The 27,702-nt window shown below is 45.2% G+C and overlaps 2 protein-coding genes across 7 annotated transcripts; one reads left to right on the top strand and one right to left on the bottom strand.

Moving 5' to 3' along the window:
* The first annotated feature begins 10 nt into the window (after window positions 1-10).
* LOC110492280 (ASXL transcriptional regulator 1) lies at window positions 11-16,795 on the top strand. Of its 4 annotated transcripts, none has more exons than XM_021566468.2 (13): window positions 11-692; window positions 4,101-4,183; window positions 6,280-6,282; window positions 6,433-6,550; window positions 6,698-6,908; window positions 7,539-7,669; window positions 7,877-7,961; window positions 8,869-8,991; window positions 9,713-9,879; window positions 11,606-11,702; window positions 12,079-12,184; window positions 12,325-13,306; window positions 13,616-16,795. In XM_021566468.2, exons 1-13 carry the CDS (start codon window positions 636-638, stop codon window positions 16,316-16,318), a joined length of 4,866 nt encoding a protein of 1,621 aa, XP_021422143.2. In that variant the 5' UTR covers window positions 11-635; the 3' UTR covers window positions 16,319-16,795. The 4 variants fall into 4 exon arrangements, with proteins under 4 accessions (XP_021422143.2, XP_036803137.1, XP_036803136.1 ...); XM_036947241.1 differs by having other exon boundaries at window positions 18-692; window positions 6,698-6,857; XM_036947242.1 differs by lacking the exon at window positions 8,869-8,991 and having other exon boundaries at window positions 17-692.
* Window positions 16,796-16,830: 35 nt separating this feature from the next.
* On the bottom strand, window positions 16,831-24,217 carry pcmtd2a (protein-L-isoaspartate (D-aspartate) O-methyltransferase domain containing 2a). 3 transcript variants are annotated; one of them, XM_036947244.1, is made up of 7 exons: window positions 24,036-24,217; window positions 23,937-23,967; window positions 22,888-23,205; window positions 22,474-22,576; window positions 21,956-22,127; window positions 19,235-19,358; window positions 16,831-18,678 (listed from the first exon to the last, which is right to left on the bottom strand). In XM_036947244.1, the coding sequence occupies exons 3-7, from the start codon at window positions 23,192-23,194 to the stop codon at window positions 18,239-18,241; spliced, it is 1,146 nt and encodes a 381-aa protein (XP_036803139.1). In that variant the 5' UTR covers window positions 23,195-23,205; window positions 23,937-23,967; window positions 24,036-24,217; the 3' UTR covers window positions 16,831-18,238. The 3 variants fall into 3 exon arrangements, with proteins under 3 accessions (XP_036803139.1, XP_036803138.1, XP_021422146.2); XM_036947243.1 differs by having other exon boundaries at window positions 23,937-24,217; XM_021566471.2 differs by lacking the exon at window positions 23,937-23,967 and having other exon boundaries at window positions 22,888-23,203.
* Between the last annotated feature and the right edge of the window lie 3,485 nt (window positions 24,218-27,702).

Raw genomic sequence — 27,702 nt, 5'->3', positions numbered from 1 at the left:
TTTAGTATGCGACGCTAGCTAAGCTCATGCGCAGAAACACGTCTTCAGGTCTAACGGTCCATCGATATAAAGTCATTTTTGACGAAAATTAAAACGTGTCAGTTTGAGGTTGGAATTATAACACAATCAGCTACTTAAGACATTGGCTCGAATCTAAAGTTGTGCCTTCAGAAATCGAGAAAATTAACCATTTAAGGAAGAATCGTCCACTTCCCAAACCCCAGTCTGGTCCGTTGAGTCCACGGAGTGAGTCTTGGGAAGTATCGCGATGTTGGGCCCTCTAGGTTAGAAACTGTGGTAGTAGCTTCAAGACGAGAGGCGCCCCCCGTATGTGTTTATTAGCTAGCTAGCGTCTTACTAGCCTTTAGGCGCGTTACCGTGCACTAGCGTAGAACAACAATAGTTTATATAGCTAAATGAATTAGCACAACAAGAGGCGTGCCTACCGAGCACCAGACGAGAGAGAGAACTAGCAACTACGTGGTGGGAAGGCTAGCGAAACGGAGAGAAACAGTTCAGCTAACGTTAGCTTGCTAGTTCGGGGTTTCTTGATCCACCGACCGTATTTAGCTTGCTAAAAAGCTAGCTGCTGCTGGAGGCGCAACCGATAACTGCTAGCTACTAGAGGGGAGGAAATGAAGGACAAACAGAAGAGAAAGAAGGAACGCACGTGGGCTGAGGCGGCTCGCATGGTAATACTATCTTTAGTTGTAATATAGTAGCTAGCTAATGTACTGACAATGAAGAGGAACACTCAGCAACCAAACAAATATTAGTCGGAGCCTGGGCTGTCTTGTTGGCACTGCACGTTAGCTAGCAGGGAGTGCTCGGTTAATCTCCTAAATTAATTTAGCTAAATCGCCAGCATGTTAACAGTGAAATGAGTAAATGCACTGAGCCCCTGATAACGAAATACTCTTATTATTCATATGATTAACGTTAGTCATTCCAAGTGTGGTTGTAGCAGAGTCGTGTATTTAGATGGCTCTGGTTGTATCTAAGCTAACGCTCATTGTTGACAGGAGCATAGCTAACATACGGGTACGTCTGCCTTCCAGTTTGACCCTTTGTTTGCTAGCTAGCGAGTTAGCATAACCCACTGTATTGGTAAATTAGCCAGACTACCAGTGGTACCACCATTCACTGAACATGTAAACAAATAACTATTTCAGAGTTATCCACTCAAGCTAACGTTAATTACACTATCTGCTCTTATTTTAACACATTTAGACAGGTCCCTCTGGTAATGGTCAGAGCAAGGGTCAGGGGAATACCACCCCAAGCCTTAGCTAATGTTATCTAGGTGGTAGCTAGCTACAACCATTCAAAGTTGGATACAGTTGTCTTTATGCAGCTATCATAATGGTTATTGGATAGCTAAGCTGGTGTATGTATGTATGTCAAGTTTTTATTTAGCCATATTGATAAATAAGACAGCTAAGAAGTTTCTTGTAGGCTTCCAGCTAACGTTACTACCCAATGGTATACAAATCATGTCTGTGTTCTTGTGTAATGCAAGTCCTCTTTTGGCTTTCTTCAATGACCATTGCAACATTTTATTGTAATTCAGTTTTCCATTATGGTTTCTTCCGCAACAAGACAGACACCCGATTCTCTATGCTTTGTAGAGTGGTCTAAATATACAGGTCTGCTATATGGGGTAGATTACATTATTTATATTGTATCAGAGAGTACTTGGATTAAAATTGTGTGTAAAAGGGATATGCTATTGGGAATGTCATGAGGTTGCCAGTCAGAGCTGTGTCTTGATGCTGAGTAGGATAATCAGGCACCTACATTGTGTAGTTATGCAAAACCCTAACACATAGTGCCCATTTACTGTTGTAAATGGTCTGCATTCGGCAACAGTCCATTAATTTAAATGGTAGGCAGACCCCTCTTCTGCGACTCAACTGCCAGATGAGGCTGTGTTGCATAGCAGTATCATTGGTGTTTCTTGAGGATTTAGAACTGGATGCAGTTCATGACACATTTTATTCAGTACACATAGCTATAAAGCCTACCATGTTTTATATTATGCATGCATACTGCAGATGCATTATAGCTCAACTTCGGCTAATTTCTCATTTCTAATATGGGCGTGGAAGTTACTTAAATCTTAGGGTGGGGATTTAGAACTGGATGCAGTTCATGACAAATTTTATTCAGTACACATAGCTATAAAGCCTACCATGTTTTATATTATGCATGCATACTGCAGATGCATTATAGCTCAACTTCGGCTAATTTCTCATTTCTAATATGGGCGTGGAAGTTACTTAAATCTTAGGGTGGGGCTCTATTCCGTTGCCAGACCCTACTTTTCTGTTCTCTGCCTATCAGCATCCTTGCACGCCGCGGCAGCGCTACATAGCTCAGTGCCATTTTTGTTTTCACTGTGTGGGGAATGCATGTATTTATAACCGAAGCCCATATGTCACTGCAGATCCTTGTGGTGCGAATGTTTTGGCTAGGCTAGCTTTTGGGGAGCCTAAACAATATTCATAGGCTGAGGTGAGTTTAGTGTGTTCCGAAACTTGTGCTAGGCCATGCTAGCTACTCATTATTCTCTGGGGCATACAGGAATAACAGACCGATTTAGTGATAAGAGATGTAAACAAAAATACAGACTTTCAAGCGTGGTTTGAGAACCGCCAGTGAGAAACACGCATACCTAGTTTGCACGCTCACACATTCAGATAAATGGGGATGGGCCGGTGTGAAATTGTATCTTCAACGAGATAGAGGAACACGCTTCGACTGCACCCACACCACCATATGGAACAAATCCATTTAGGGTTGCATAACACCACATACAAAAAAGGAGAACCTTCAAGACACTTTTCATACTATTACCAACAATGTCATGTTGCCTAGACAACCATAAGCACAGTCTGTAGGCTAGTTTATCATTTTCAATAGGCCTATCTTCAGTAAGTCAAAATAATCTATCTGCCTTGGCATTAATCAGGAGTTTGGTAGTGGTGTGTGATGGGTTTTCTCCATGCATGACTGGGCAGGTTCTTTTCTCCACAGATTCCAGAGAACCCTGATAGGTTTAGCTTATCCACCATCTGGCCTTTTGAGTTCATCAGAGACTGTTTTCAGTTTCCTTTTTCTGCAGGGACAAGGACAACATAATTGTTACATTGAATGCCACATGTCTTGGTATTCTGTAATCAACGCCTCACCGAATCATGGTGCATACTGTTGCTCGATTGTGATGTGCATCTTTAGTGTGTGCCTGTGTTGTGTGCTTGGAGTCGGCTTTGTCTGCTGGTCTCCCTGACCAAAATACCCTTTCCTCTTCTTCCAATTTCCTGCACGCGTGTCCTTGGGTTAATTTGAAGCAGCGCTCTACTACCCAGTCTGTATTATGTGTTGTTCCTTCTCATGCATCCTGTCATGACGACACACTGAGAGGCTCTGGATTGATCGCACAACCTCAAGCACCTATCTCTGGTCTTATTAATGGAAATTAATCAATAATTCACTGTATTTTTAAGGGAGTGGAGGTGGCACTTAAAACCACAAATGCTGCTAGGCTATGTAGTGATGTCACTTTATTAGAATTAGTGGTGTAGTGGAGGATAAACATTGTTTACGCACCTTTTTATTTTGCGTGTGTGTTTACCCACCTTTTGCGTAAAAATGCTTTGAAAGTATAGTGAGCATTACTTTTTTCACCACAGCTGGCAATCAGCATTTACCCACTTTATTTTTTATCACTTATTTAAATTGTTATTGTATGTTTATATGAATTGGTTCTCCTAGAGGGATAGGCCTAGTTGTGGGTGTATTGTGTGTTGTGCTATTTCACTGTCTTAGTGGATATTAAAGCCACATGCCTTCTGCTGACGAAGCTTGAGTGGTTAACTCGGGCATTTTGAAACATTTTAATAAATGGACGCTAGTTTAATACATTGCCTTTTGTGAATCTTCCATTCATAAGGTATGGAATTCACATTTTGTTGCCTTTTTTCACCAGATATTTCTGAAGCTGCTGTATTCACTTACTGGATGTATGGTATAGTTGTAGGTATATCTTAAATTGTATCTGTATGGGCTATAACATGTTCATGACTGACTTTTCTTTCCAGGTTCTAGAGAACTTCTCTGATGCCCCCATGACGCCCAAGCAGATCCTGCATGTTATTCAGACCAAGGGGCTCAAGGAAATGAGGTAAACAACCACCACACACACATTTAATGGAAGGGCGATATTCTGGCATTTAAGCCCTTGTTCTACCACTTACCAGAGTCAGATGAACTGCCATTTTATGTCTCTGCGGGCAGTATGACGGAAGTTAGCATTGGCTTGCAAAACTACTGCTAACTTGTGTTAGCGCATTGACTGGAAGTCTGCAGGTACAATAGCAATGCTACAGTAGCATACTGCACGCATAGACATACAAATGGTATCCACAATTTCATCTGATTCTGGGTAAGTACGGTTGAAGTCGGAAGTTTATATACACTTGGGTTGGAGTCATTAACTTGTTTTTCAACCACTCCACAAATTTCTTGTTAACAAACTATAGTTTCGGCAAGTAGGTTAGGACATCTACTTTGTGCATGACAAGTGATTTTTCCAACAATTGTTTACAGACAGATTATTTCACTTATAATTCACTGTATCTCAATTCCAGTGGGTCAGAAGTTTACATACACTAAGTTGACTGTGGCTTTAAACAGCTTGGAAAATTCTAGAAAATGATGTTGTGGCTTTAGAAGCTTCTGATAGGCTAATTGACATAATTTGAGTCAATTGGAGGTGTACCTGTGGATGAATTTCAAGGCCTACCTTCAAACTCAGTGTCTCTTTGCTTGACATCATTGGAAAATCTAAATAAATCAGCCAAGAGCTGATCTCCACAAGTGTAGTTCATTCTTGGGAGCAATTTCCAAACGCATGAAGGTACCACGTTCATCTGTACAAACAATAGTACGCAAGTATAAACACCATGGGACCACACAGCCGTCATACAGATCAGGAAGGAGACGCGTTCTGTCTCCTCGAGATGAACATACTTTGGTGTGAAAAGTGCAAATCAATCCCAGAACAGCAGCAAAGGACCTTGTGAAGATGCTGGAGGAAACAGGTACAAAAGTATCTATATCCACAGTAAAACGAGTCCTATATCGACACAAACTGAAAGGCCACTCAGCAAGGAAGAAGCCACTGCTCCAAAACCGCCATTAAAAAAAAAAACAGACTACGGTTTGCAACTGCACACTGGGACAAAGATCATACTTTTTGGAGAAATGCCCTCTGGTCCGATGAAACAAAAATAGAACTGTTTGGCCATAATGACCATATTATGTTTGGAGGAAAAAGGGGCATGCTTGCAAGCCGAAGAACACCATCTCAACCGTGAATACGGGGGTGGCAGTATCATGTTTTGGGGGTGCTTTGCTGCAGGAGGGACTGGTGCACTTCACAAAATAGATGGCATCATGAGGGAGGAACATTTTGGTGATATATTGAAGCAACATCTCAAGACATCAGTCAGGAAGTTAAAGCGTGGGTCTTCCAAATGGGCCTTCCGAATGGACAATGACCCCAAGCATACTTCCAAAGTTGTGACAAAATGGTCTAAGGACAACAAAGACAAGATATTGGAACGGCCATCATAATGCCCTGAACTCAATCCCATAGAAAATTTGTGGGCAGAACTGAAAAAGCGAATGATCAAGGAGGCCTACAAACCTGACTCAGTTACACCAGCTGTGTCAGGGGAATGGCCCAAAATTCCCCCAACTTATTGTGGGAATCTTGTGGAAGGCTACCTGAAACGTTTGACCCAAGTTAAACAATTTAAAGGCAATGCTACCAAATACTAATTGAGTGTATGTAGACTTCTGACCCACTGAGAAATACAATTTGAAATAAATCATTCTCTCTACTATTATTCTGACATTTCACATTCTTAAAATAAAGTGGTGATCCTAACTGACCTAAGATAGGGAATTTTTACTAGGGATAAAGGTCAGGAATTGAAACACTTCAGCCAAATACATTTAAACTAATTTAAACTTAAACTGTAGAACAAGGGCTTAAATGCCAGAATCTCCCATTATACCTTTTAAAGCCCATCTTTATGGTAATGTATACCAGCAACAAAACCAAGAATGGAATTGCTCATGTTTTATGTAAAATAAGTCAATATGTAATGAGAATATCCATGAGAAAGGAATGTTTCAACTTTGACTCACATTTTTCACAATTCTTCCATGATCTCTACCTGGCCTGATCCACAATATGCTCAACAAAAACAGAAGGTAAGATGGCACAAGAACAAAGGGACAATATTTCCATTTTATGTTTAGCTGTCTCTTTGCATACCATAGGTATTGTTCTGCTTCTCACAGTCATCTTCTCCCCACTCTTTCTCCATCACCCCACCCTGTCTCTCTCTCTCTGTCCACCAGTGGCACAGCCCCTCTGGCCTGTCTGGTGACCATGCTGCATTCCCAGGTGAGGGGGGACAGAGTAAAAAACAGCATCTTCTTTAAGCTTCCTGGCAGGATGAGTCTGTTTACCTTGAAGGTATGGAACCAGCCCAATCCACACACCCATATCTCAAACACGCACGTACCTCTTATCCCTACCCCTAATAAACCTCATACAAACCCATATCTGGAATACACACGCATGTTTGTGATAGCAATCTCTCTTCTGACTGTCCCTCTGCAGAAGAACGCTCTGCAGTGGACCAAGAGTTCGAAGGAGGCGGAGACAGCCGAAGCCAGCACACTGGCTACTGCTAACACAGCAACAGCAGGGCCAACGGAAGGTGCGGAGCAAGAGAGCTGTGACTCCATGGAAACAGCTGCAGCCAGTGGAGAGAACGATGGTGTGTGGTTGTGCTCACCACATGCTTTCATCAGTGATCATTTGGTGGAGAGTAAATGCCCTTTTTATTTGTTTTTTTGCTTCCACTGTAAATTAACATTGTTGAAGTTTACATTACTCACCGCCCATCTTATCAACCTCCTTTTTACAGTTTATCCACCGTTTGTTTATTCCACTACATCACTGGTCTTTATTAAGCACTCACATCTAACACATCACTATTAAATCTCTCTGACTGCCCTGTTCAAAGGCACTTTGAAAACAACACAGGAATATGTGTCGTGATAAAGGTGGAAAGAGCATGCCTATGATAGAATAAATTGAAGTGTTTTTAAACAACTGCAAACCAGAGACATTTTTTCTTATTTTTAGGATGTGATTGTTGCTGTGGTTACGGGTGCACATGAAACTGCCAAACCATGGCATAAATCTTTCTTTTTTTCTTTTTTTTTTAAACAAACATTTTATTTGGGTGAGCTCCTCTTTATCTGAGTACATGGCTGAAAAGTGCTAGATGATAAACCCCGCCAATTGTGATAACGGAAACCAAAACATGTGCAGTGTGAAAAACCTTATTGTCAGTGTTTGTGGTCCATGGACCATTTATCATCGACTAAACCATTTGGAACCCAGTAAAGAGAACCATTTGGTGTCTGACCATAGCCCCCTCTACCCCTCACAGCGTCCATAGATGAGAGCTCGTCCAGTGCATCCTGCTCCACAGAGCCCCAGACCAGGCTGAGTAGATCTGGAGTCTCTGGACAGGTGCGCTCTGAGGCCCAGGCACAGACCCGACTAAGTCGATCCAGACAGGTACACTTTACCCCCTCAACCTGGGCTGTCTGTATGTGTACTGTTGCTCAATAGGGATATTATAGGTGGTTGTGCGTAGGTCGAGTCGAAAGAGGTTTTTATGAGTACTACATGCATAGGAAATGATTGCAGATCGCCTTTGTCTGGCTTAGTGATAACCTTAGCATTCTATTACCTCTCACCATGTCCGTTTCTCCTTCCCTGCAGTCGAGCAGACAGAGGAAGAAGGCTGTGATGATGCCGCGAGTGGTCCTCACTCCACTCAAGGTCAATGGTGAACACGTCCCGTCAGGTGAGCACTTCTCTCTGCTAACCCCTTTGCTACCCTAACCCCATCTCGCTATGCCCACACACCTCTTCCTGGGCAAAAAAATGTTGCGGAATTTGTAGCATTACACACACAGACACCTCTGAGTCATATTCCTACAGTGGGCTTGGACCATTTCTCACCCAGCATTGGCCTCTACTGCTTTGCCAGTATTTGTATTTATGTGTTGCCTATTTACTTTTGCAGCAGCATTCTTAGGCTGTAACCTCTAAGTTTCTCAGTAAGCTCTGGGTAACAAAAACATGAGTGGCCTAAAAAACAGTTTTAGTGCTATCTATGGGAAGAAAGTGTAGGAATGGCTAGTGTTCCTGCAGGTGTCGTGTTGACTGAAATGTGACCTGTGTGCAGTTTTGACTGTGCTCCTCGTACACCCAGAGTCTTTCTCTCATTCTGAGGATCCCCTGAAACCCTCCCCTCTTGTGGCTGATTGTCTGTCAGTCTCTGCGTGCAGAATAACCCTCCTAGCCACTCATTGTCTGAGTGCAACTTCTGTCCTCCCTGCTTCTTTTTGTGTGCACCTGGAAATTCCAGTCTCATATCAGTCCTTCCCTCCCGCCTTACATTTAGCTGCCCAGTAAACCCAAGTGCTATCTATGAGGTGGGGGAGCTCTTTCTGAGATTTCTGCTCCACCCTACCCCCCACTCTCCTCTCTCTGTGTTAATGTGGGACTGGGTAACTGCTCCCTTTGCTTTGTCTGTATTGCTCACCTGTCCCAATCCCCCCCACCCCGTGCTATGGGCTCTGCTGCCTCCCCTTTTGGCTTGTCTGCCTGACCTGCCCACCCTCGCCTTCCCGCTCGTAAGTCCCCCCTCAACCACGTGACCGGAGTGTCTCACCAGGCTCCCCCTCCCCCCCACCTCTCCCCCTCAGGAGCAGCGGGGAGGCGCAGGGAAGACTCTAGGGGGAGTCCAGGCCCCACGCTCCGTGCCCGCCCCGAGCTGGCTAGCTGGAAACGCCCCCAGCACTTCAAGAGCTTGCGTGGCTACCACTCAGGTACAGGGGTTAGACCCGGGTATAATAAGACCCACCAACCCAACCAACCTCCCTCCAGTAAACCCTAAAACACCAACCCCTTACTCTCCCAGTTGTAACCCAGTTTATTTTCCTTTCATCATTGTTCAGGACACCTTTGGCAAAGAAATATACCTGATGGAACCTGAACTGTAAACAACTTGACAAATCTGTATATCTTATGAATTTAGCTGTCACAAATGAAGAGGTCAAAGAACATAATCTGGACATTGTGTACTATCTGTAGAACTATTAGATGTATGTCTCAGTTTCTACACAGGCCAGCTGTCTACGAATAAGCGTCAAACCTGGACTTTGGGTCAATCCCAGACTGACAGGGTGATTTGGTAGCTAACCAACAGTACGCTGGTCGCTATCATTGTCAGGGTTGCATTGGTCACTAATGCTAACTAAACAGCAGTGCATTGCAGGTTTCTAACTGAATGCCAGGGTCGGCTAGCTATCCCAACACTGGCTACCCGGCCAGGACATACTTAACCGCTCACTGACTGATAGCTGTTGTGATTGTGTTGGCTGCTTAACTAAATGCCTGAATGACTGTGTTGATGGATCTTAACTGGAGTTGTTGGCTTGCAATGGAACGGCCATGCTGTGCTTGCTGTTAGTTGAATGAATGAGTTTTAAATCATATCCATTGGATAGCATTAGCCACTTGCGGGCCTGTGGTTGTGTATGCCTGCAGGGCCCATGAAGAGGAGCCGAGGCGGGGTGGAGGTGGACTTTGAAACGCCCGGCTCTATCCTGGTCAACACCAACATCAGGGCTCTCATCAACATGCGCACCTTCTCTGCCTTCCCAGCCCACTCCCAACAGCAACTCCTGCAGCTCCTCCCTGAGGTTGACCGTCAGGTGAGGGAGCTTGCTCATAATTTATGATCCTAGTCATCATTTACAGTTGAAGTCGGAAGTTTACATACACCTTAGCCAAATACATTTAAACTAAGTTTTTCACAATTCCTGACATTTAATCCTAGTAAAAATTCCCTGTTTTAGGTCAGTTAGGATCACCACTTTATGTTAAGAATGTGAAATGTCAGAATAATAGTAGAGTGATTTATTTCAACTTTTATTTCTTTCATCACATTCTCAGTGGGTCAGAATTTTACATACACACTTAATATTTAGTAGCATTGCCTTTTAAATTGTTTAACTTGGGTCAAATGTTTCGGGTAGCCTTCCACAAGCTTCCCACAACAAGTTAGGTGAATTTTGGCCCATTCCTCCTGACACAGCTGGTGTAACTGAGTCAGGTATGTAGGCCTCCTTGCTTGCACATGCCTTTTCAGTTCTGCCCACAAATGTTTGTCCTTAAGCCATTTTGCCACAACTTTGGAAGTATGCTTGGGGTCATTGTCTATTTGGAAGACCCATTTGCAACCAAGCTCTAACTTCCTGACTGATCCACATAATTTTCCTCCCTCATGATGCCATCTGTTTTGAAGTGCACCAGTCCCTCCTGCAGCAAAGCACCACAACATGATGCTGCTCGTCCCTTGCTGATTGGGATGGTGTTCTTCGGCTTGCAATCACCCCCCTTTTTCCTCCAAAGATAACAATGGTCATAATGGCCAAACAGTTCTATTTTTGTTTCATCAGACCAGAGGACATTTCTCCAAAAAGTACGATCTTTGTCCCCATGTTCAGTTGCAAACCGCAGTCTGGCTTTTTTATGGCGGTTTTGGAGCAGTGGCTTCTTCCTTGCTGAGCGGCCTTTCAGATTATATCAATATAGGACTCATTTTACTGTGGATGTAGATACTTTTGTACCTGTTTCCTTCAGCATCTTCACAAGGTATTTTGCTGCTGTTCTGGGGTTGATTTGCACTTTTCACACCAAAGTACGTTCATCTCGAGGAGACAGAACGCGTCTCCTTCCTGAGCTGTATGACGGCTGCGTGGTCCCATGGTGTTTATACTTGCGTACTATTGTTTGTACAGATGAACGTGGTACCTTCAGGCGTTTGGAAATTGCTTCCAAGGATGAACCAGACTTGTGGAGGTCTACAATTTTTTTTCTGAGGACTTGCCTGATTTCTTTTGCTTTTCCCATGATGTCAAGCAAAGAGGTACTGAGTTTGAAGGTAGGCCTTGAACTACATCCACAGGTACACCTCCAGTTGACTCAAATTATGTCAATTAACCTATCAGAAGCTTCTAAAGCCATGACATTTTCTAGAATTTTCCGAACTGTTTAAAGGCACAGTCAACTGAGTGTTGACTGTGATACAGTGAATTATAAGTGAAATAATCTCTGTTAACATTACTTGTGTCATGCACAAAGTAGATGTCCTAACTGACTTGCCAATACTATAGTTTGTTAACAAGAAATTTGTGGAGTGGTTGAAAAATAAGTTTCAATGACTCCAGTCTAAGTGTATGTAAACTTCCTACTTACACTGTATAACTCGAGGACAGATTCCCGGACCCAGGTTAAACCTTTCCCTGGACTAAAAAGATTTATCAATGGAGATTCTCCATTGGAGTGTGCCTTTTTAGTCCAGCCCATAATGTGTCATCATTTCTGTGCCATGTTGTCTGTGAATGTAACCCAGTATGTCCTGTCTGTCTTCTCCAGGTTGGACCTGATGGTCTGGCTCGCCTCAGTAACTCGGCTCTCAACAATGAATTCTTCACTCACGCCTCCCAGAGCTGGAAGGAAAGGCTTGCTGAGGGTTAGTACCTACTTACTTAATTATATACTATGGTTGGTATAAAGGCCCACTGATAACACGTGACTAGGGGTTAGTGACTGGCTACACAGGTGGGGAACTCTTTCCTTTCAGGAGTTAATTCGCTAACAATTTATTTTACTCTACAGAAATTGCCAGGTATTTTTCTAGAAATAACATGGTGTACAATAATAACCCATGAATTACTGTCTCTTGGGTATTCAGTATCAGAAAGTACCCATTGATGCTATCACATAGCTTCCTACTACATACCATGCAAATACCAGGGGAAACAGAATCAGTCAATACATTAAGTTATTATATAAAACGCTATAGCCAGTTATCTATATGTTAATCTAATATTGTTTGACCTGCTCAGGGGAGTTCACCCATGAGATGCAGGTGCGATTCCGCCAGGAGATGGAGAAAGAGAAGAAAGTGGAGGCATGGAAGGAGAAGTTCTTTGAGGAGTACCACGGTCAAAAGTAAGTCTTCTGAACATCCACAGCCACAACATCGGCTGTTATTTTTTTAAGCTCCCTTTTATTCCATGGACCATTTGACTTGATTATTTCCACTGCATAACAGTGTATATACTCTTTATACTAATGTTCTTTTGCTGCAGGTCTGGCCTGACCCGAGAAGAGTCTCTGAAGTTGACGATGAGCGAAGCGGCCGATGCTGCCACCAGCGTTCTGGACAGCAAGGTGGCCTTGGTGGCGGCGGGAACGCCCAAGCGCCGCAGTGTGGGCAGGCGGAGGCGTGATGGCAGGATGAGACGGCGAACGCGGGCAGACTTGAGACGCAGGGCGCAACGCACCCTCTGTAAGACCAACTCCCCTACCCTGCAGTCCTCCAAGCAGCTGGAAGGCACGCTCACTTTAGATGCAGCTTCTGTTGCCTCTGTCCCCTTGCCCGTCCCAGAGGCCACCACGGTGCAGGGAGGAGAGGTGGTGTTACAGGCCGACTGTGAACTGGAGGACCCGGCCCAGTGTGCCTCCCTAGAGCCCGTGCCCTGCCCTTCCCCTGTGCTCCTGCCTGTGACCATGCCTGTGCCCACCCTGACCCCGACCCCCAGTCCCAGCCCTGTATCTATCACCGCCTCCGATGAGCCTGAAGTCACCGCCCGCCTGCTCCCTGAAGAGCCTGCACCTGCCGTCGCCTCAACCTCCTCTCCCTCCTCCTCGTCTTCCTCCTCCTCCTCCTCGTCCTCCTCCCCTTCCTCATCTCCCTCCTCCAACTCAGAGAGACAGGGGGGGTTCACCGCCGGCTTGGATTCTTCCTCCTCGTCCTCTTCTTCCTCCACGGCCGCTGCCACCGCTGATCCACTGGACGACGGGGCCTCCATGGTCACCTCAGTCACGGGGGGCACAACCACCAGCAGCCGGGAGAGCAGCCCTGCAGCCAGCCCCGCCCCCATCATCGCCACCTCCGCCCAGGCTGCCAAGGAGCAGAAGAGGAGGCCAGACGAGCCCCAGGCCTTCTGCAGCTTCCCCGAAAAGAGGCCGCGAATGGAAGATCGTCAGTCCTTTCGTACCACAATCGACGGGGTTCACACGGAAAAGCCGCAGCCGACAGCAGAGGAGCCCAAGGTCCCACCTATCCGGGTATGAGGTCACCATTTGTAATTGTAACCCTTTATTGTGGCTGTAGTAGTGCAGTAGCAGGCACTCAATTTCTGACAACCTGGAATCCACAATCTGTAAAGTAAGTTTGATTATTGTGAATTGTCTCCACCAAAAATGTCAAACCACGTTGCCAAAAACCAACTTCCTTCTCTGAAGATGGTAAATCATTAGTGATGATTGACTGGGTTTCGGTGTGGGATTCTTAGCCAAGCAATGGATGCGACTGTCTGTTATATGGCCTTTGTAAAATCCATGTTTGATATGCTCTCCTTGTCTGTGTCCCTCCAGATTCAACTCTCCCGAATCAAACCGCCCTGGGTCAAAGGGCCGCCAACCTACCAGATCTGTCCCCGCATCGTGCCCCCCGGCGAGGGCTCGCGGCGCTCAGGGACGGGGGCGCGCACCCTGGCGGACATCAAAGCCCGTGCCCAGCAGGCCCGGGCCCAGCGCGAGGCCGCTGCTGCTGTTGCAGCCACTGGGGACGGACCAGGGCCGGGCGGGGGCAGGGCTGGTGCTGGGCTACAGGATCGCAGCAGTGGAAGACGAACGCGAGAGCACCCAGGACCCGTCGAGCCCGGAGGAGCAGGAGACGTGGAGGAGCAGGGATCGCCTGCGGGCTCTCATCCGCCTGGAACACAACTACAGCAGTCCAAATTAGAGCCCTCTACCCCCACCCCCAACACAGCTGCCTCATCCCCCTCCCTGTCCACCTCTTCCAACCCCTCCCTGTCCTTCTCCGAGCCCCCGCAGACCCCCACTCCATCCCCAACCACCCAGGAGGAGCGACAAGGGGAGCTGAGTGGGGAAGAGGGGACAACACCACCACCAATCAAAGGCACCTCCAACGGACTCTCGGACAAGGCAGCGCTGCTGGAGCCTGAGTCGGTGTCCAGCCACCTCCGAGGGCGGGGCGAGGGGGACGACTGTGACAGGACAATGACCAAAAATGGTCCCCTGGCGCCCACCTCCATACCAGATTCTCTGCCCAGGTTTGGGGTCCAGGGTGTGGATGTGATCAGGTCCCTGGCTGGGGGAGGAGGGGGTGTCATCCAACATGGTTCCCACCACGTGGGGCCACAAGAGAACCCCCCCACCCCAGCAAGAGAGGGCCACAGCCAGAGCGAAAAGCATTCACAGCCCTCGGAGAGGGGGAGAGATACAGCCTCCCTCCCTCGTCTCCCACCTTCAGTCAGAGAGGACGAAGCAGGGCATCACAGCGATTCCACGGAGACGGCCTCCGACTGCGAGAACGAGAGCCAGGAGGAGGAGCCCCACCTGAGCATGTGGAGCCACCGCCTGCCTGCTCAGCGCAACGGCAACATCCAGCACCTCCAAAGGTTGTCTCAACAGGCCCACGGCCAGCCTGTGATCTGCAGCCCCCCTCTACAGCAGATCCAGCAGCCGGTCATCCAGACTCACGTGTCCAACCACCATGGCCACAGCCAAACGGTCATCCAGCCCTGCTTCCCCAACGGCCTGCCCAGCCAGAGTCTCATACAGCCAGGCCAAAAGCAGCCGCAGCCTGAATGCACTCCCCACCCAGACCAACAGACTCTCGCTGCGCCACACTCTCAAACCCAGAGGGGGCACAAAACGGACCCAATGGATGACTACAAAGCGTCCAGCCGGGGCTCGCCTGAGGAGAACTGTAGGCTGGGGCTGAAGCCTTCTCCCATGCACCCCACCGCTGGCTCCAAGAGGCTCCCTAGTTCGGCCCGGCCTGTGTCCACAGTGGAGGCCAACAATCCTCTGGTCACCCAGCTGCTTCAAGGCAGCCTCCCGATGGAGAAAGTCCTGCCGCAGACGCACTCATCCAGCAAGCTAGAGATCAACCGCCTGCCAGGGGGGCCCCAGCCAGCCCCCCAGTCCCAGCTCAACTGGCAGCAACAGACCAGGTCTCCGGGCCTTCGCTTCAGGGGTCCCACAGAGGCCCATACGGGGGAGTCCCTGGTCCCTGAGTTGTCCTCTCAGAACCAGCAGAAGTCCCCTGTTGGCCGAGGAGGCTCCCCTGGAGCAAGCCGGAGCTTCGGGTCCTCTCCCCTGGGCACAGTGCCCTCCCGCATGGCCTGCCTGCTGGAGGAGGCCTCCTCTCGGGCCACAGCCATGCAGCAGTATCTGTCCCAGCAGCCAGGTGGCTCTGTGCCCCTTGGGGCCGTGCCCGTCATCACATCCCTCTCTTCATCCTCTTCCTCCAGACGGAACTCCCAAGAGTCGGCCGTTATCAGAGAGTCTCCAGAGAGGCACCACAACAACATTGCTCAGCCCCGGGCCACCCCCGACCTCTGCCCCTCTGAGGTGGTCCCCACTGTCAAGATAAACTGGCACCCTTCCAAACCCCACCCCCCGCACCAACAGCAGCTCTCGCCTGCACCCAACGTGAAGAGCGAGGTTTCCTCCCGGCCCTCTTGTCAAGCTCTTGTCAAAACCTCCCCCTCTGGCCCCATGGTAGGTGGTGGGCCAGGTGTGGTGGTCACCAAAAAGGAGGCAGTGAACTCTATGGACGATTACCTGACTGGAGGAGGTGGGGCTATGGAGGGACTGCTGAACATGGAGATGTCTTTAGCCCGCATGGCTAAGAAGGAGGCGCAAAGCAAAGCTCAATACTCTTCCACCTCCCCCTCTTCATCTTCATCCTCCTCTTCGATCTCCTCCCTCCCTTTCCAGCTCTACGGTAAGCTGCCCAAGCAGGGCGGGGGCAGCGGTGTGTCGGCCCCCGGTTTCAGCTACACGGCCAACGTGTCTGTGGTAGACGGCAGCGGCTTCTCGAGGAGCATCGCCGATGGTGTCCTACAGCTGCGTCAGCGCCACAGTGCCAGCCAGAGCGCCACGCTCAGCATCCAGGCGTTTGCAGACAGCGCCGCTGAGGAGGTGGCCCTCAAGTGCTCCTGCCGCCTTAAGGCCATGATCATGTGCCAGGGCTGCGGGGCCTTCTGCCACGACGACTGCATCGGCCCCTCCAAACTGTGTGTATCCTGCTTGGTGGTCAGATAGGTGCTTTCGCTGACGTTGCTACAGTGTTGGTGGTTTGGTGTGCCACCTTCAGCATACCTGCTCCATGTATAAACTGTTAACTAACCTAACACACCCAGGACTTGTGAGAGAAACAAGGGTGTGGGACTTAAGGCTTCGACATGTTCCACCCTCGGAAGAGGGTGGAACACAGGCAGGGTGATGCCTTGTATTATACAATCGGTCTGTATTTTTTGTTGCTTATTTTTTCTAATGCCATTATGATTATTATTTTGTATTATAATTATTAATGTGAATTTACTTGGCACGGTTGATTTGTAAATTGTGCCTTTTTTTTTTCTCCAAAAAACATTTACCTCATCTTGACACCTGTCATCAGTTCAGTGTGAAAATGGTGGCTGTTTTGTTATTGTTTTTGTTTTCCTCTCTGGGGAATTTGTTCTAGTCTTTCTTGCAAATAAATATTTTTTTAAATCATTAAAGCAAGCATAAATTCCATTTGTTTTTTTCTAATTGCTTTCTTTTAATTTTTCCCACACAAAGTCAAGACTACTCTGCAGCTAAGCACAATATTCAAAACTAATCAAGCAGTCTGGTCTTAAGCAATACAACTTTTTAATTTGCTTGCAGTATAGTTTAACTTGTTTTAATGATAGTCACGCTACAATTATTTTCCAAACATCTTGTCACACGTAGATATTTATTCTAAATACAAATTTTTACTTCCGCTGAACAACTTGACACATTGTAGAACGGAACCACAAGAAACATTTGGAGCCGGCCAGTGCTGGAGAAGTTTGGCACTGAGAACATCAGACAAAACATTTTATAAACAACCGATAAACACCACCAAAGAGCATTACACTGAAGTTCCAATGTAGACCAATTAGTACTTAAATTCCTTCACAGGTGGATACATACATTCTTCACTACTTTGACTACAGTTCTGCATTAAGAACCCAATGGTAAATTGCTATCCCACACTCATTCACTTTTTACCCCTAATCCAGGGGTGTTCTACAATCTCAGATTATTTGAAAAGATGTGATGAAAGAATTCACAAAATGAGTGAATTTGGGTAATATTGTTTGACAATGTGGTCCTTTCATTTCTATACCCACTGTGTGCAAAAATGTGTTACTATACTTTAATGCCTGGAGCCCTTGACATTTGCCTGAACAGAAATGGCCTCTTCAACAAATTCCCTGCTTTCACCAAGTACATTCAATTCAGTAAGATATGAACACAGAATGAGGAAAATATTTTCACAACATTTGGGGCTTTCAGTACTTGTAAGTCCATCTCAAAAGCTCCACTGAATTGTTCGGTCAGTCAAAAGTATAATTTTCCAAACAATCACATTTACAAAATTCAAAGGGAATAAAGAAGGACTTGGAGACTGGATGCCCCGGTTAGGCACAAGACCGAAGATACCCCAAAAGATGGAGTTCACAGGTAGGGAATTGAGTGAGATTATGAGAATTGAGTGTTCAGAGGAGTTGTTGGGATAGTCCTATGAGGCTGGTGGTGGTGACGTCTCTGGGGCTGACTAAGTAAGCTTCCAATCCCTAACTCGCCATCCTTGTTTTTCCAACTCAACTGTTACCTCCTAGGCACCTCTGGATAGGTTTACCTGGGCTGTCAGGGGAGGGGGAGATGGTGCCATTACCATATTGCTTCTACTTATCCAATTATTCTAGATATTCACTTCAACATGAAGTTTTTAGGGGTTGATTTCAAATTCACCAGTTGTTGACTTGCAACTTATTAGGTAGGCTGTATAAAAAAATAGTAGGAACTAATTTTAGCCATTCCACTGGAGTTATCAGCCTATTTCTTACACATCCATTACTTCTGAATCCAGAAAGGGGAGTCAACAAGGGCATAGGGATGGGAACAAGTTAAAGAATGGGCGCACAGCTTCACGTATCCTGTCCCTCCCTACTTCTCTCTGTAGTGAAGCAGGTACATCTTCAGAGGCTCAGGGAGCGGCAGACCCAAGATCCTCTCTCTTAGCAGGTTCACTGGAGCCTCATGTAGAAGGGCACCGCCCTCCCTCCTCTCCTCCTCTTCCTCAGGATCTCCTAGAACCCTGCAGTTCCCCTCTTCCACTTCCTCGTCCTCCTGCTCTTCTTCGGTGTCGGTTCCAGAGCGGTTGTTGTTGTTGTCCATCGGCCCGGGGATGAGGCGGCTCATGAATACGTAGCGGTTGGAGAGTAGGGTGGAGCCACGGTGTTGGGCCCGCCTCCGTCGGAACCGCTCCCCGCTGTGGGCCAGCCTCCTCCTGGGCAACGGCCCTGGCCCCGCCACTGTCTTCTTCAACGTCAGGCGGATAGAAATACGAGCCAAGTCCTGCAGAGTCCGCACCTCAAACATGGTCGCTGGGGAGGCACACACACCACACGATGAAACCATTTCACCCTGCCCACATAGTAAGTGATGGAAGTTCTGCAATCTCATTTTCTAACTATTCCAACATGCATGAGACAACAGTGTTCAGCTGCTTTCACCTCCTGCCTCCTTCCCCAGTCTCTTGAGTCTCCAAGGCCTGTATTCACAAAGCCTCTCAGAGTAGGAGTGCTGAGCTAGAATAATAATAATAATTTAGAGGGTGCCTATATTTCTTATTTTTTGCAAATCCTAACTCCCCCGAGACACCCTCGGAGTGGGGTCATGGGGTCACCCATTATCAACGGCGACCCTGGAGCCATTAGGGTTAAGTGCCTTGCTTCTCCCTCCCCTATCAGGTCCCCCTGTTGTATTCTTTATAATCTAAAATAAAATGTTTTATCCTAGATCAGCACACCACTACTCAGACGCTTTGCGAATAGGGGTCCAGAACTCCAACATGGCTACTCATCACACAAAAGGCTCACTTTGAAAACTACCTCTGCTACAAAGACAATTATATGACAGATATGCTCGTACAGTACTTACGTAAAGGCACTGCTTTAGATTTACTGTTGTCTCTGTGTTTGGGCAACACCAGTGGGGCAAATGACACAGCAATTATCTTTTTGGTCTCCCAGCTGTTGTAGCCTGTTCGAGTAATCTTGGTCAACTAAGGAGAGGAAGGACAATGATGTGTTTATGTGTACTTGAAATGTGTTTGTATTAAGCAGGGTTAATAAATACATCTACAGTGCATTCGGGAAAGTATTCAGAACCCTTCCCTTTTTCAAAATGTTGTTACGGCCTTATTCTAAAATGGATTAAATAAATACAAATGGCTCAATTTACACAGAACAGCCCATAATGACAAAACAAAACTGTTTTTTAGAAATGTTTGCTAATTTCTCAAAAATAAACAAACACCTTATTTGGTATTTAATTAGGATCCCCATTAGCTTTTGCAAAAGCAGCAGCTACTCTTCCTGGGGTCCCCACAAAACATAATACAGAATGACAATACAGAACATCAATAGACAAGAACAGCTCAAGGACCTACAGTACCTACCTACCTACCTACCTACATACCTACATACATACATTTAAATACGTTTTTAGACCCTTTGCTAGGAGACTCGAAATTGAACTCAGGTGCACCCTGTTTCCATTGATTGTCCTTGAGATATTTCTACAACTTGATTTGAGTCCACCTGTGGTAAACTTTATTAATTGAAAATGATTTGGAAAGGCACACACCTGTCTATATAAAAAGGTTCCACAGTTGACAGTGCATGTCAGAGTATAACCAAGCCATGAGTTTGAAGGAATTGTCCGTAGAGCTCAGAGACTGGAATGTGTCGAGGCACAGATCTGGGGAAGGGTACCAAAACATTTCTGCAGCATAGAAGGTCCCCAACAATACAGTGGTCTCAATTGTTATTAAATGGAAGAAGTTTAGAACCACTATGACTCTTCCTAGAGCTGCGCAATCGGGGGAGAAGGGCCTTGGTCAGGGAGGTGACCAATAACCCGATGGTCACTTTGGCAGACCTCCAGAGTTCCTTAGTGGAGGAGATGGGAGAACCTTCCAGATAACAACCATCCCTGCAGCACTCCACTAATCAGGCCTTTATGGTAGAGTGGCCAGACGGAAGCCACTCCTCAGTAAAAAGGCACATGATGGCCCGCTTCGAGTTTGCCAAACGACACCTAAAGGACTCTGACCATGAGAATCAACATTCCCTGGTCTAATGAAACCATGATTGAACTCTTTGGCCTCACTACCAAGTGTCATGTCTGGAGGAAACCTGGCACCTTCCCCACGATGAAGCATGGTGGTGGCAGCATCATACTGTGGGGATGTTTTCAGCGGCAGGGACTGGGAGACTAATCAGGATTGAGGGAAACATGAATGGAGCAAAGTACAGAGAGATCCTTGATGAAAACGTGCTCCAGAGCGCTCAGGACCTCCAACTGGGGCAAAGGTTCACCTTCCAACAGGACAATGACCCTAAGCACACAGCCAAGACAACGCAGGAGTGGCTTCGGGATAAGTCTCTGAATGTCCTTGAGTGGCCCAGCCAAAGCCCGGACTTGAACCTGATCAAACATCTCTGGAGAGTCCTGAAAATAGCTCTGTAGCGACACTCCCCATGCAACCTTACAGAGCTTGAGAGGATCTGCAGAGAAGAATGGGAGAAACTCCCCAATTACAGGTGTGCCAAGCTTGTAGAGTCATACCCAAGAAGACTCAAGGCTGTAATCACTGCCAAAGGTGCTTCAACACAGTACTGAGTAAAGGGTCTGAAGACTTACGTAAATCTGATATTTCAGTTAATTTTTTATAAATTTGTAAACATTTCTAACAACCTGTTTTTGCTTTGCCAATATGGGGTGTTGTGTGTAGATTGAGAAGGGGGAAACAATTGTATCTATTTTAGAATAAGGCTAAAATGTAACAATGTGGAAAAAGTCAAGAGATCTGAATACTTTCTGAATGCACTATAATTAGAAGGGAAAAAAGTGCATTTATATGGAACCTTTCTCTAAACCCAAGTCACAAATGGAGCACAGAGCATTAGCTACACACAAAGGAAACAAGTGTCAAAATGTATCAATGGTATAAAAACCACTTCTAGGAGCAGGACCAAGAAAGAAGAGACAACACAAACTCTACAACAGAGAATGCAAGGGACAGGGGAGATGAAACCACAAGACACCAGAATAGATTCAAGTTCTAAAAATAGCACTGGGTGAAGAGATGAGTTTATTCTAGTTCAGGGATCATCAACTAGATTCAGCTGCGGGACGATTTCTTTCTTGAGCGGATGGTCGGGAACATAATTACAAATTATTTGCAGACTGCAAATTGACCACAAGAAGCCCAAACAGATCATGTTTGACTAAGACAATAATCATTTCAAACCTTGCTTACATTTGTATATGATCATGTGTCTCTCTATTATTTTTGGGAATATTTGGGAACATATTTATTTTATTAACACACACACACACACAAAAAGGGTCTGAATACTTATGTACATGTGTTTTTTATATATATTGGAAAAAAGAAAAAAAACAGTTTTTGCTTTGTCATTATGGGGTATTGTGTGTAGATTGAGGGGGGGGGGGGGGGGGGGGGATATTTAATCCATTTAAGAACAAGGCTGTAACATAACAAACTGTGGAAAAAAATCAAGGGGTCTGAATACTTTCCGAATGCACTGTATGGTTTGTGGGTATGGTTTGTGGGTGTGCACACATGCTGACCTTCTCCTCCAATGGCAGCACTAGGATTCCTCCTACTTTGAGTAGGTTCTTCATGTAGTCTTCCTGCTCCCGCTGCACCCCAGCTCCACAATACACCCGGTCATACTGACCACTCTCTGGGGCTATCTCCAGACAGTTCCCTATCACGAAACAGGGCTCGCAGAACTCAAACCTACACACACACAGACAGAAACACACGTTTCCCCCATTCCAGTCTGATGTTTATTGGATAACTTTAGCACTCCCGAAAAAGTTTTCTCGACAATCTTATCAACGACACCTAACCCAGAATAAATGTGCCCTGTACACCGAAGACACAGACTTTGAGTGGTGAGAGTCTGTGTGGTGAGTAGCCTACTCACAATAACTGTTATCTTACTAACTTGTTACAGAGTAATTACATTTAACTGGTTGCGCCTGATGGCATTATACCAGAGTTATAGGAGCTTCTGCTCTGTTGACCTCCTTTCTCTTTCTACCACCTTCTCTCCAGCTCTCTCATCATGAAACCCTCCTACCTGTCGAAGCTGTCGCTGGTCTTGATGAAGAACTCCAGTTTCTGGTATGCATACTCAATGACATCTTGATGCAGCTCCACACCATGGTTCACTCCAAATGGACCTACAGTAAGGATGAGAAACAAGGAAAGAGTCAGTCCATCACCAATGAGAGTCCATCAATAATTTACACTTCTCAATTTTCTTTCCCTTGACAGGGCACATTCACAGGCTTGTGTATAGCAGTGGAGACCACAAGTGGCTGAGAGTCTCAATGGCAAGAATTGTGCTCAGCCTCTCTTGCTCCATTGCAATGCACTTTTCTAATTTAAGTCACAAAAGTTTTGAGAATATCTAGTGAATCTGGAGCAAGTCTATCCTTTTTCACACAGCCTAGATTTCACCTGGCCAGGTGAGGTTGGGACTCATACTCACCCAGTATGAGTCCCACCATGGTGCTGAGGTAGCCCGTGCCACTGCCCAGGTTGAGGAAGGAAAGGCCAGGCTGGAGGTCCAGGGCCTCCATCACCTCTGAGTAGATGCAGGGGGCTGAGAGGTGGATGTTGCCGTGCCTCCAGGCCAGGTCCTTGTAGGCGCTGTCCCGGAACTCTTCCAGATAGTAGTCGGCCCGGTCGATTGCTCTGAAGGCCTGCTCCACTAGGTCCGAACGGATGTACTGGGCCTGCTTCAGGTTGTCAATCAACTCATCATTGTCCTCCCCCGCACTCACTGCTCCTCCCATCTTCACGGTCTGAGAGAGAGAGAGGAGATTAAACGGAATGTAAGCTTGAGAGATCAGGTTGGTTTAACTAGGATTGAGTCAGACAAAAGGTGTCAAATATTGATCAATTGATTTATCATCCCCCTCATCTCCCCAATGATCCGTACCAGCTTCTGTACTTTCCGAAATGCTGACCTCAGGCTCCAGATAATAACTTTTTTATTGCTATATTTGGATTAACCACTGACTTGGGACATTGTAAAAAATAAATGTTATTTTCCATCTGCATTTAACAGAGCCAAGCAGTAGCTGTAGAAAATAATTCGTCTTTTAGGGTCTTGAAGGTGTGTGCAAAATACAGGCCTGTTTTATAACCACTTTCTTCAAGTCTTTCATTAAGTTCTTATATCATAAACAAGTCAAATAAGCCCTTTCCCTGTGTTTTCACCAGTAGCCGGGCGGTGGCACTGCCACAGTACACGAGAATCCTAGTGACGGTGGTAGAGAGGCATATTTCGCACCAATCAACGGACACACAAAATACAGCTGCGCCACTGAATAACAAAAGAGTCTGTATTACATAAATATTCTCATTGCCACCAAAACTACTGCAACCAACATTTAGGTCATCATTTCATACGCATTCGTCATAGTGTTTTGTTATGCCTTATTTGAAATAGTTTTATAAGGCTTTGTTATCAACAACCAACCAAGACGTGCACAAACTGCAGCCGCAATGTGAGCTACATAAAAAAAGTATCACCTTTGTCTCTGTTGATGTCGTCTATGAAGAGCTGCTATGCAGAGAAGAAAAATTATGGTCTGGTTGGAGCTAACAGAAATACGAAGCAGCTGTCTTTACCTTATGGAAGTGACGTTTAATCGACGCTGCTTTATAGTGTCAACTGTACTTCTCAAAATTATGTTGAAATCGTATATGTTGTTACCTTCTCGTTTCCCCCCATACACATTCAATAGATTTCACCACTATTATGGATGTAAACATTGACCAGCTGACAATAACGTCACACGCAGTAACACCCAAATGTGCGCTCAGCACCCCCGGTGGAGTAATATTGTAAGATCTGACAGGCGCCAGCAACACCTGGGCAGAGGAACGCGCCATTGTGAAAGGAAACTATTTTTTAATGTAACCTTTATTTAACTAGGCAAGTCAGTTATCTTCGATGGAATATTCGTCTTGCATCGGCCGAGATGTAAAGTGGCAATTTTAGTCCAATAGAAACTATGCTTTAAATGCGATTTCGTAATATCCATTTAAAGTTATTTACCTTGTTTGACATGAAACATAAAGCAGTATGTGGGATGTATGCCTATAATATTGCCACGTTCATGTTCTATTCGGTACTAGGAAACTCTGACATTTCCAACATGCTGATAGTAATTATAAACGTGTCGCGTTCAACGAATCATCAATTCGGACATTTTCGAGTTTGTTAGTGCCGACCAGAATACGAACGCGGCATAAGACAATTGTAAGCCTATATTGATACAGTGCCTATCTATAGACAGTCTGCACCCCTGTCAAAATGTTAATATTTTGTTGCATTATAGCCTGGAATTAAAATGCATATAGTTGTTTTTCACATTTATCTACACATCCTACCCCACAACCACAGTGTCCACAGTGTCTCCCAATCCCTCTTGTCTCAGCCTCCATTATTTATGCTGCAGTAGTTTATGTGTCGGGGGGCTAGGGTCAGTCTGTTATATCTGGAGTATTTCTCCTGTCTTATCCGGTGTCTTGTGTGAATTTAAGTATGCTCTCTCTAATTCTCTCTTTTGTTCTCTCTCTCGGAGGACCTGAACCCTAGGACCATGCCTCAGGACTACCTGACTACCTGCTGCTGCTCCAGTTTCAACTGTTCAGCCTGCGGCTATGGAACACTGACCTGTTCACCGGACGTGCTACCTGTCTCAGACCTGCTGTTTTCAACTCTCTAGAGACAGCAGGAGCGGTAGAGATACTCTGAATGATCGGCTATGAAAAGCCAACTGACATTTACTCCTGAGGTGCTGACCTGTTGCACCCTCGACAACCACTGTGATTATTATTATTGGCTTCCATAAAGAAGAATGGTCTGAACTGGCCAAATCTAGGTGTGCAAAGTTGGTAGACCTATCTGACTCACAGCTGTAATTGCTGCCAAATGTGTTTCCACAAAGTATTAACTCGGGAGATATGCAGTTATGATATCAGTTTTGTATTTTTAATATATATTTTTAAAAATCCACACAAATCCCCTTAAGTGTGGAGTATGGTGTGTGTAGATAAGTGGGAAAAATCCTTATGAATGCATGAAACTGAGGCACTGGCAAAATGTGAAAAAAGTTCAAGGGATTTTCTATAGGCACTATATATATATATATATATATATATATATATATATATATATATATATATATATATATATATATACTGTATGTAGATCGATCAATCTCTCATGGAAATCAATTGCTATTTGCATGTGACATTGGCATGAAATGCACTGGAATATGTATCCACCGTTTACATTATGGCTGGTGGGACGCACTCTTTGATGGTAAACAAAACTAAGTGGTTTTAATTTCATTGAACAATTGCAGATATGCTTCATGATATTAGCATTTCCTGAACTGGCCGACAGATGTCATCAGAGTTTAGGCCATAGGTTATAAACCACCATGTAACATATGTCTGTTCTCCTTTAAAATATATATACAGTGCCTTGCGAAATTATTCGGCCCCCTTGAACTTTGCGACCTTTTGCCACATTTCTGGCTTCAAACATAAAGATATAAAACTGTATTTTTTTGTGAAGAATCAACAACAAGTGGGACACAATCATGAAGTGGAACGACATTTATTGGATATTTCAAACTTTCTTAACAAATCAAAAACTGAAAAATTGGGCGTGCAAAATTATTCAGCCCCTTTACTTTCAGTGCAGCAAACTCTCTCCAGAAGTTCAGTGAGGATCTCTATATGATCCAATGTTGACCTAAATGACTAATGATGATAAATACAATCCACCTGTGTGTAATCAAGTCTTCGTATAAATGCAGCTGCACTGTGATAGTCTCAGAGGTCCGTTAAAAGCGCAGAGAGCATCATGAAGAACAAGGAACACACCAGGCAGGTCCGAGATACTGTTGTGAAGAAGTTTAAAGCCGGATTTGGATAGAAAAAAGATTTCCCAAGCTTTAAACATCCCAAGGAGCACTATGCAAGCGATAATATTAAAATGGAAGGAGTATCAGACCACTGCAAATCTACCAAGACCTGGGCGTCCCTCTAAACTTTCAGCTCATACAAGGAGAAGACTGATCAGAGATGCAGCCAAGAGGCCCATGATCACTCTGGATGAACTGCAGAGATCTACAGCTGAGGTGGGAGACTCTGTCCATAGGACAACAATCAGTCATATATTGCACAAATCTGGCCTTTATGGAAGAGTGGCAAGAAGAAAGCCATTTCTTAAAGATATCCATAAAAAAGTGTTGTTTAAAGTTTGCCACAAGCCACCTGGGAGACACACCAAACATGTTTAAGAAGGTGCTCTGGTCAGATGAAACCAAAATTGAACTTTTTGGCAACAATGCAAAACGTTATGTTTGGCGTAAAAGCAACACAGCTGAACACACTATCCCCACTGTCAAACATGGTGGTGGCAGCATCATGGTTTGGGCCTGCTTTTCTTCAGCAGGGACAGGGAAGATGGTTAAAATTGATGGGAAGATGGATGGAGCCAAATACAGGACCATTCTGGAAGAAAATCTGATGGAGTCTGCAAAAGACCTGAGACTGGGACGGAGATTTGTCTTCCAACAAGACAATGATCCAAAACATAAAGCAAAATCTACAATGGAATGGTTCAAAAATAAACATATCCATGTGTTAGAATGGCCAAGTCAAAGTCCAGACCTGAATCCAATCGAGAATCTGTGGAAAGAACTGAAAACTGCTGTTCACAAATGCTCTACATCCAACCTCACTGAGCTCGAGCTGTTTTGCAAGGAGGAATGGGAAAAAATGTCAGTCTCTCGATGTGCAAAACTGATAGAGACATACCCCAAGCGACTTACAGCTGTAATCGCAGCAAAAGGTGGCGCTACAAAGTATTAACTTAAGGGGGCTGAATAATTTTGCACGCCCAATTTTTCAGTTTTTGATTTGTTAAAAAAGTTTGAAATATCCAATAAATGTCATTCCACTTCATGATTGTGTCCCACTTGTTGTTGATTCTTCACAAAAAAATACAGTTTTATATCTTTATGTTTGAAGCCTGAAATGTGGCAAAAGGTCGCAAAGTTCAAGGGGGCCGAATACTTTCGCAAGGCACTGTATATTTGTTTTTTGTTGTTATTTGTATATATATATGTGTTATCATTGTCTGTTTGTATACTTGTATGTATACTATTTTTTCTGCTATAAAAAAAGTATATTATTTATATATATATATAAATAATATACTATTTTTTTATAGCAGAAAAAATAGTATACATACAAGTATACAAACAGACAATGA

The sequence above is a fragment of the Oncorhynchus mykiss genome, chromosome 16 (genome assembly GCF_013265735.2).
Source record: "Oncorhynchus mykiss isolate Arlee chromosome 16, USDA_OmykA_1.1, whole genome shotgun sequence".
NCBI classification, from domain to species: Eukaryota; Metazoa; Chordata; class Actinopteri; order Salmoniformes; family Salmonidae; genus Oncorhynchus; species Oncorhynchus mykiss.
This window is presented reverse-complemented; position numbering and strand designations above follow the sequence as displayed.

What these genes read in the sequence shown, in the direction of transcription:
- LOC110492280 (XM_021566468.2), top strand. Translation starts at nt 636, where the DNA reads ATGAAGGACAAACAGAAGAGAAAGAAGGAACGCACGTGGGCTGAGGCG. An exon ending in CAGTGATCATTTGGTGGAGA is followed by an intron (nt 6,909 to 7,538) that starts GTAAATGCCCTT and finishes TACCCCTCACAG; the next exon opens with CGTCCATAGATGAGAGCTCG. An exon ending in CCAAGGTCCCACCTATCCGG is followed by an intron (nt 13,307 to 13,615) that starts GTATGAGGTCAC and finishes GTGTCCCTCCAG; the next exon opens with ATTCAACTCTCCCGAATCAA.
- pcmtd2a (XM_036947243.1), bottom strand. Translation starts at nt 23,194, where the DNA reads ATGGGAGGAGCAGTGAGTGCGGGGGAGGACAATGATGAGTTGATTGAC. An exon ending in CATGGTGGGACTCATACTGG is followed by an intron (nt 22,577 to 22,887) that starts GTGAGTATGAGT and finishes TCCTTACTGTAG; the next exon opens with GTCCATTTGGAGTGAACCAT. An exon ending in ACCAGCGACAGCTTCGACAG is followed by an intron (nt 22,128 to 22,473) that starts GTAGGAGGGTTT and finishes GTGTGTGTGTAG; the next exon opens with GTTTGAGTTCTGCGAGCCCT.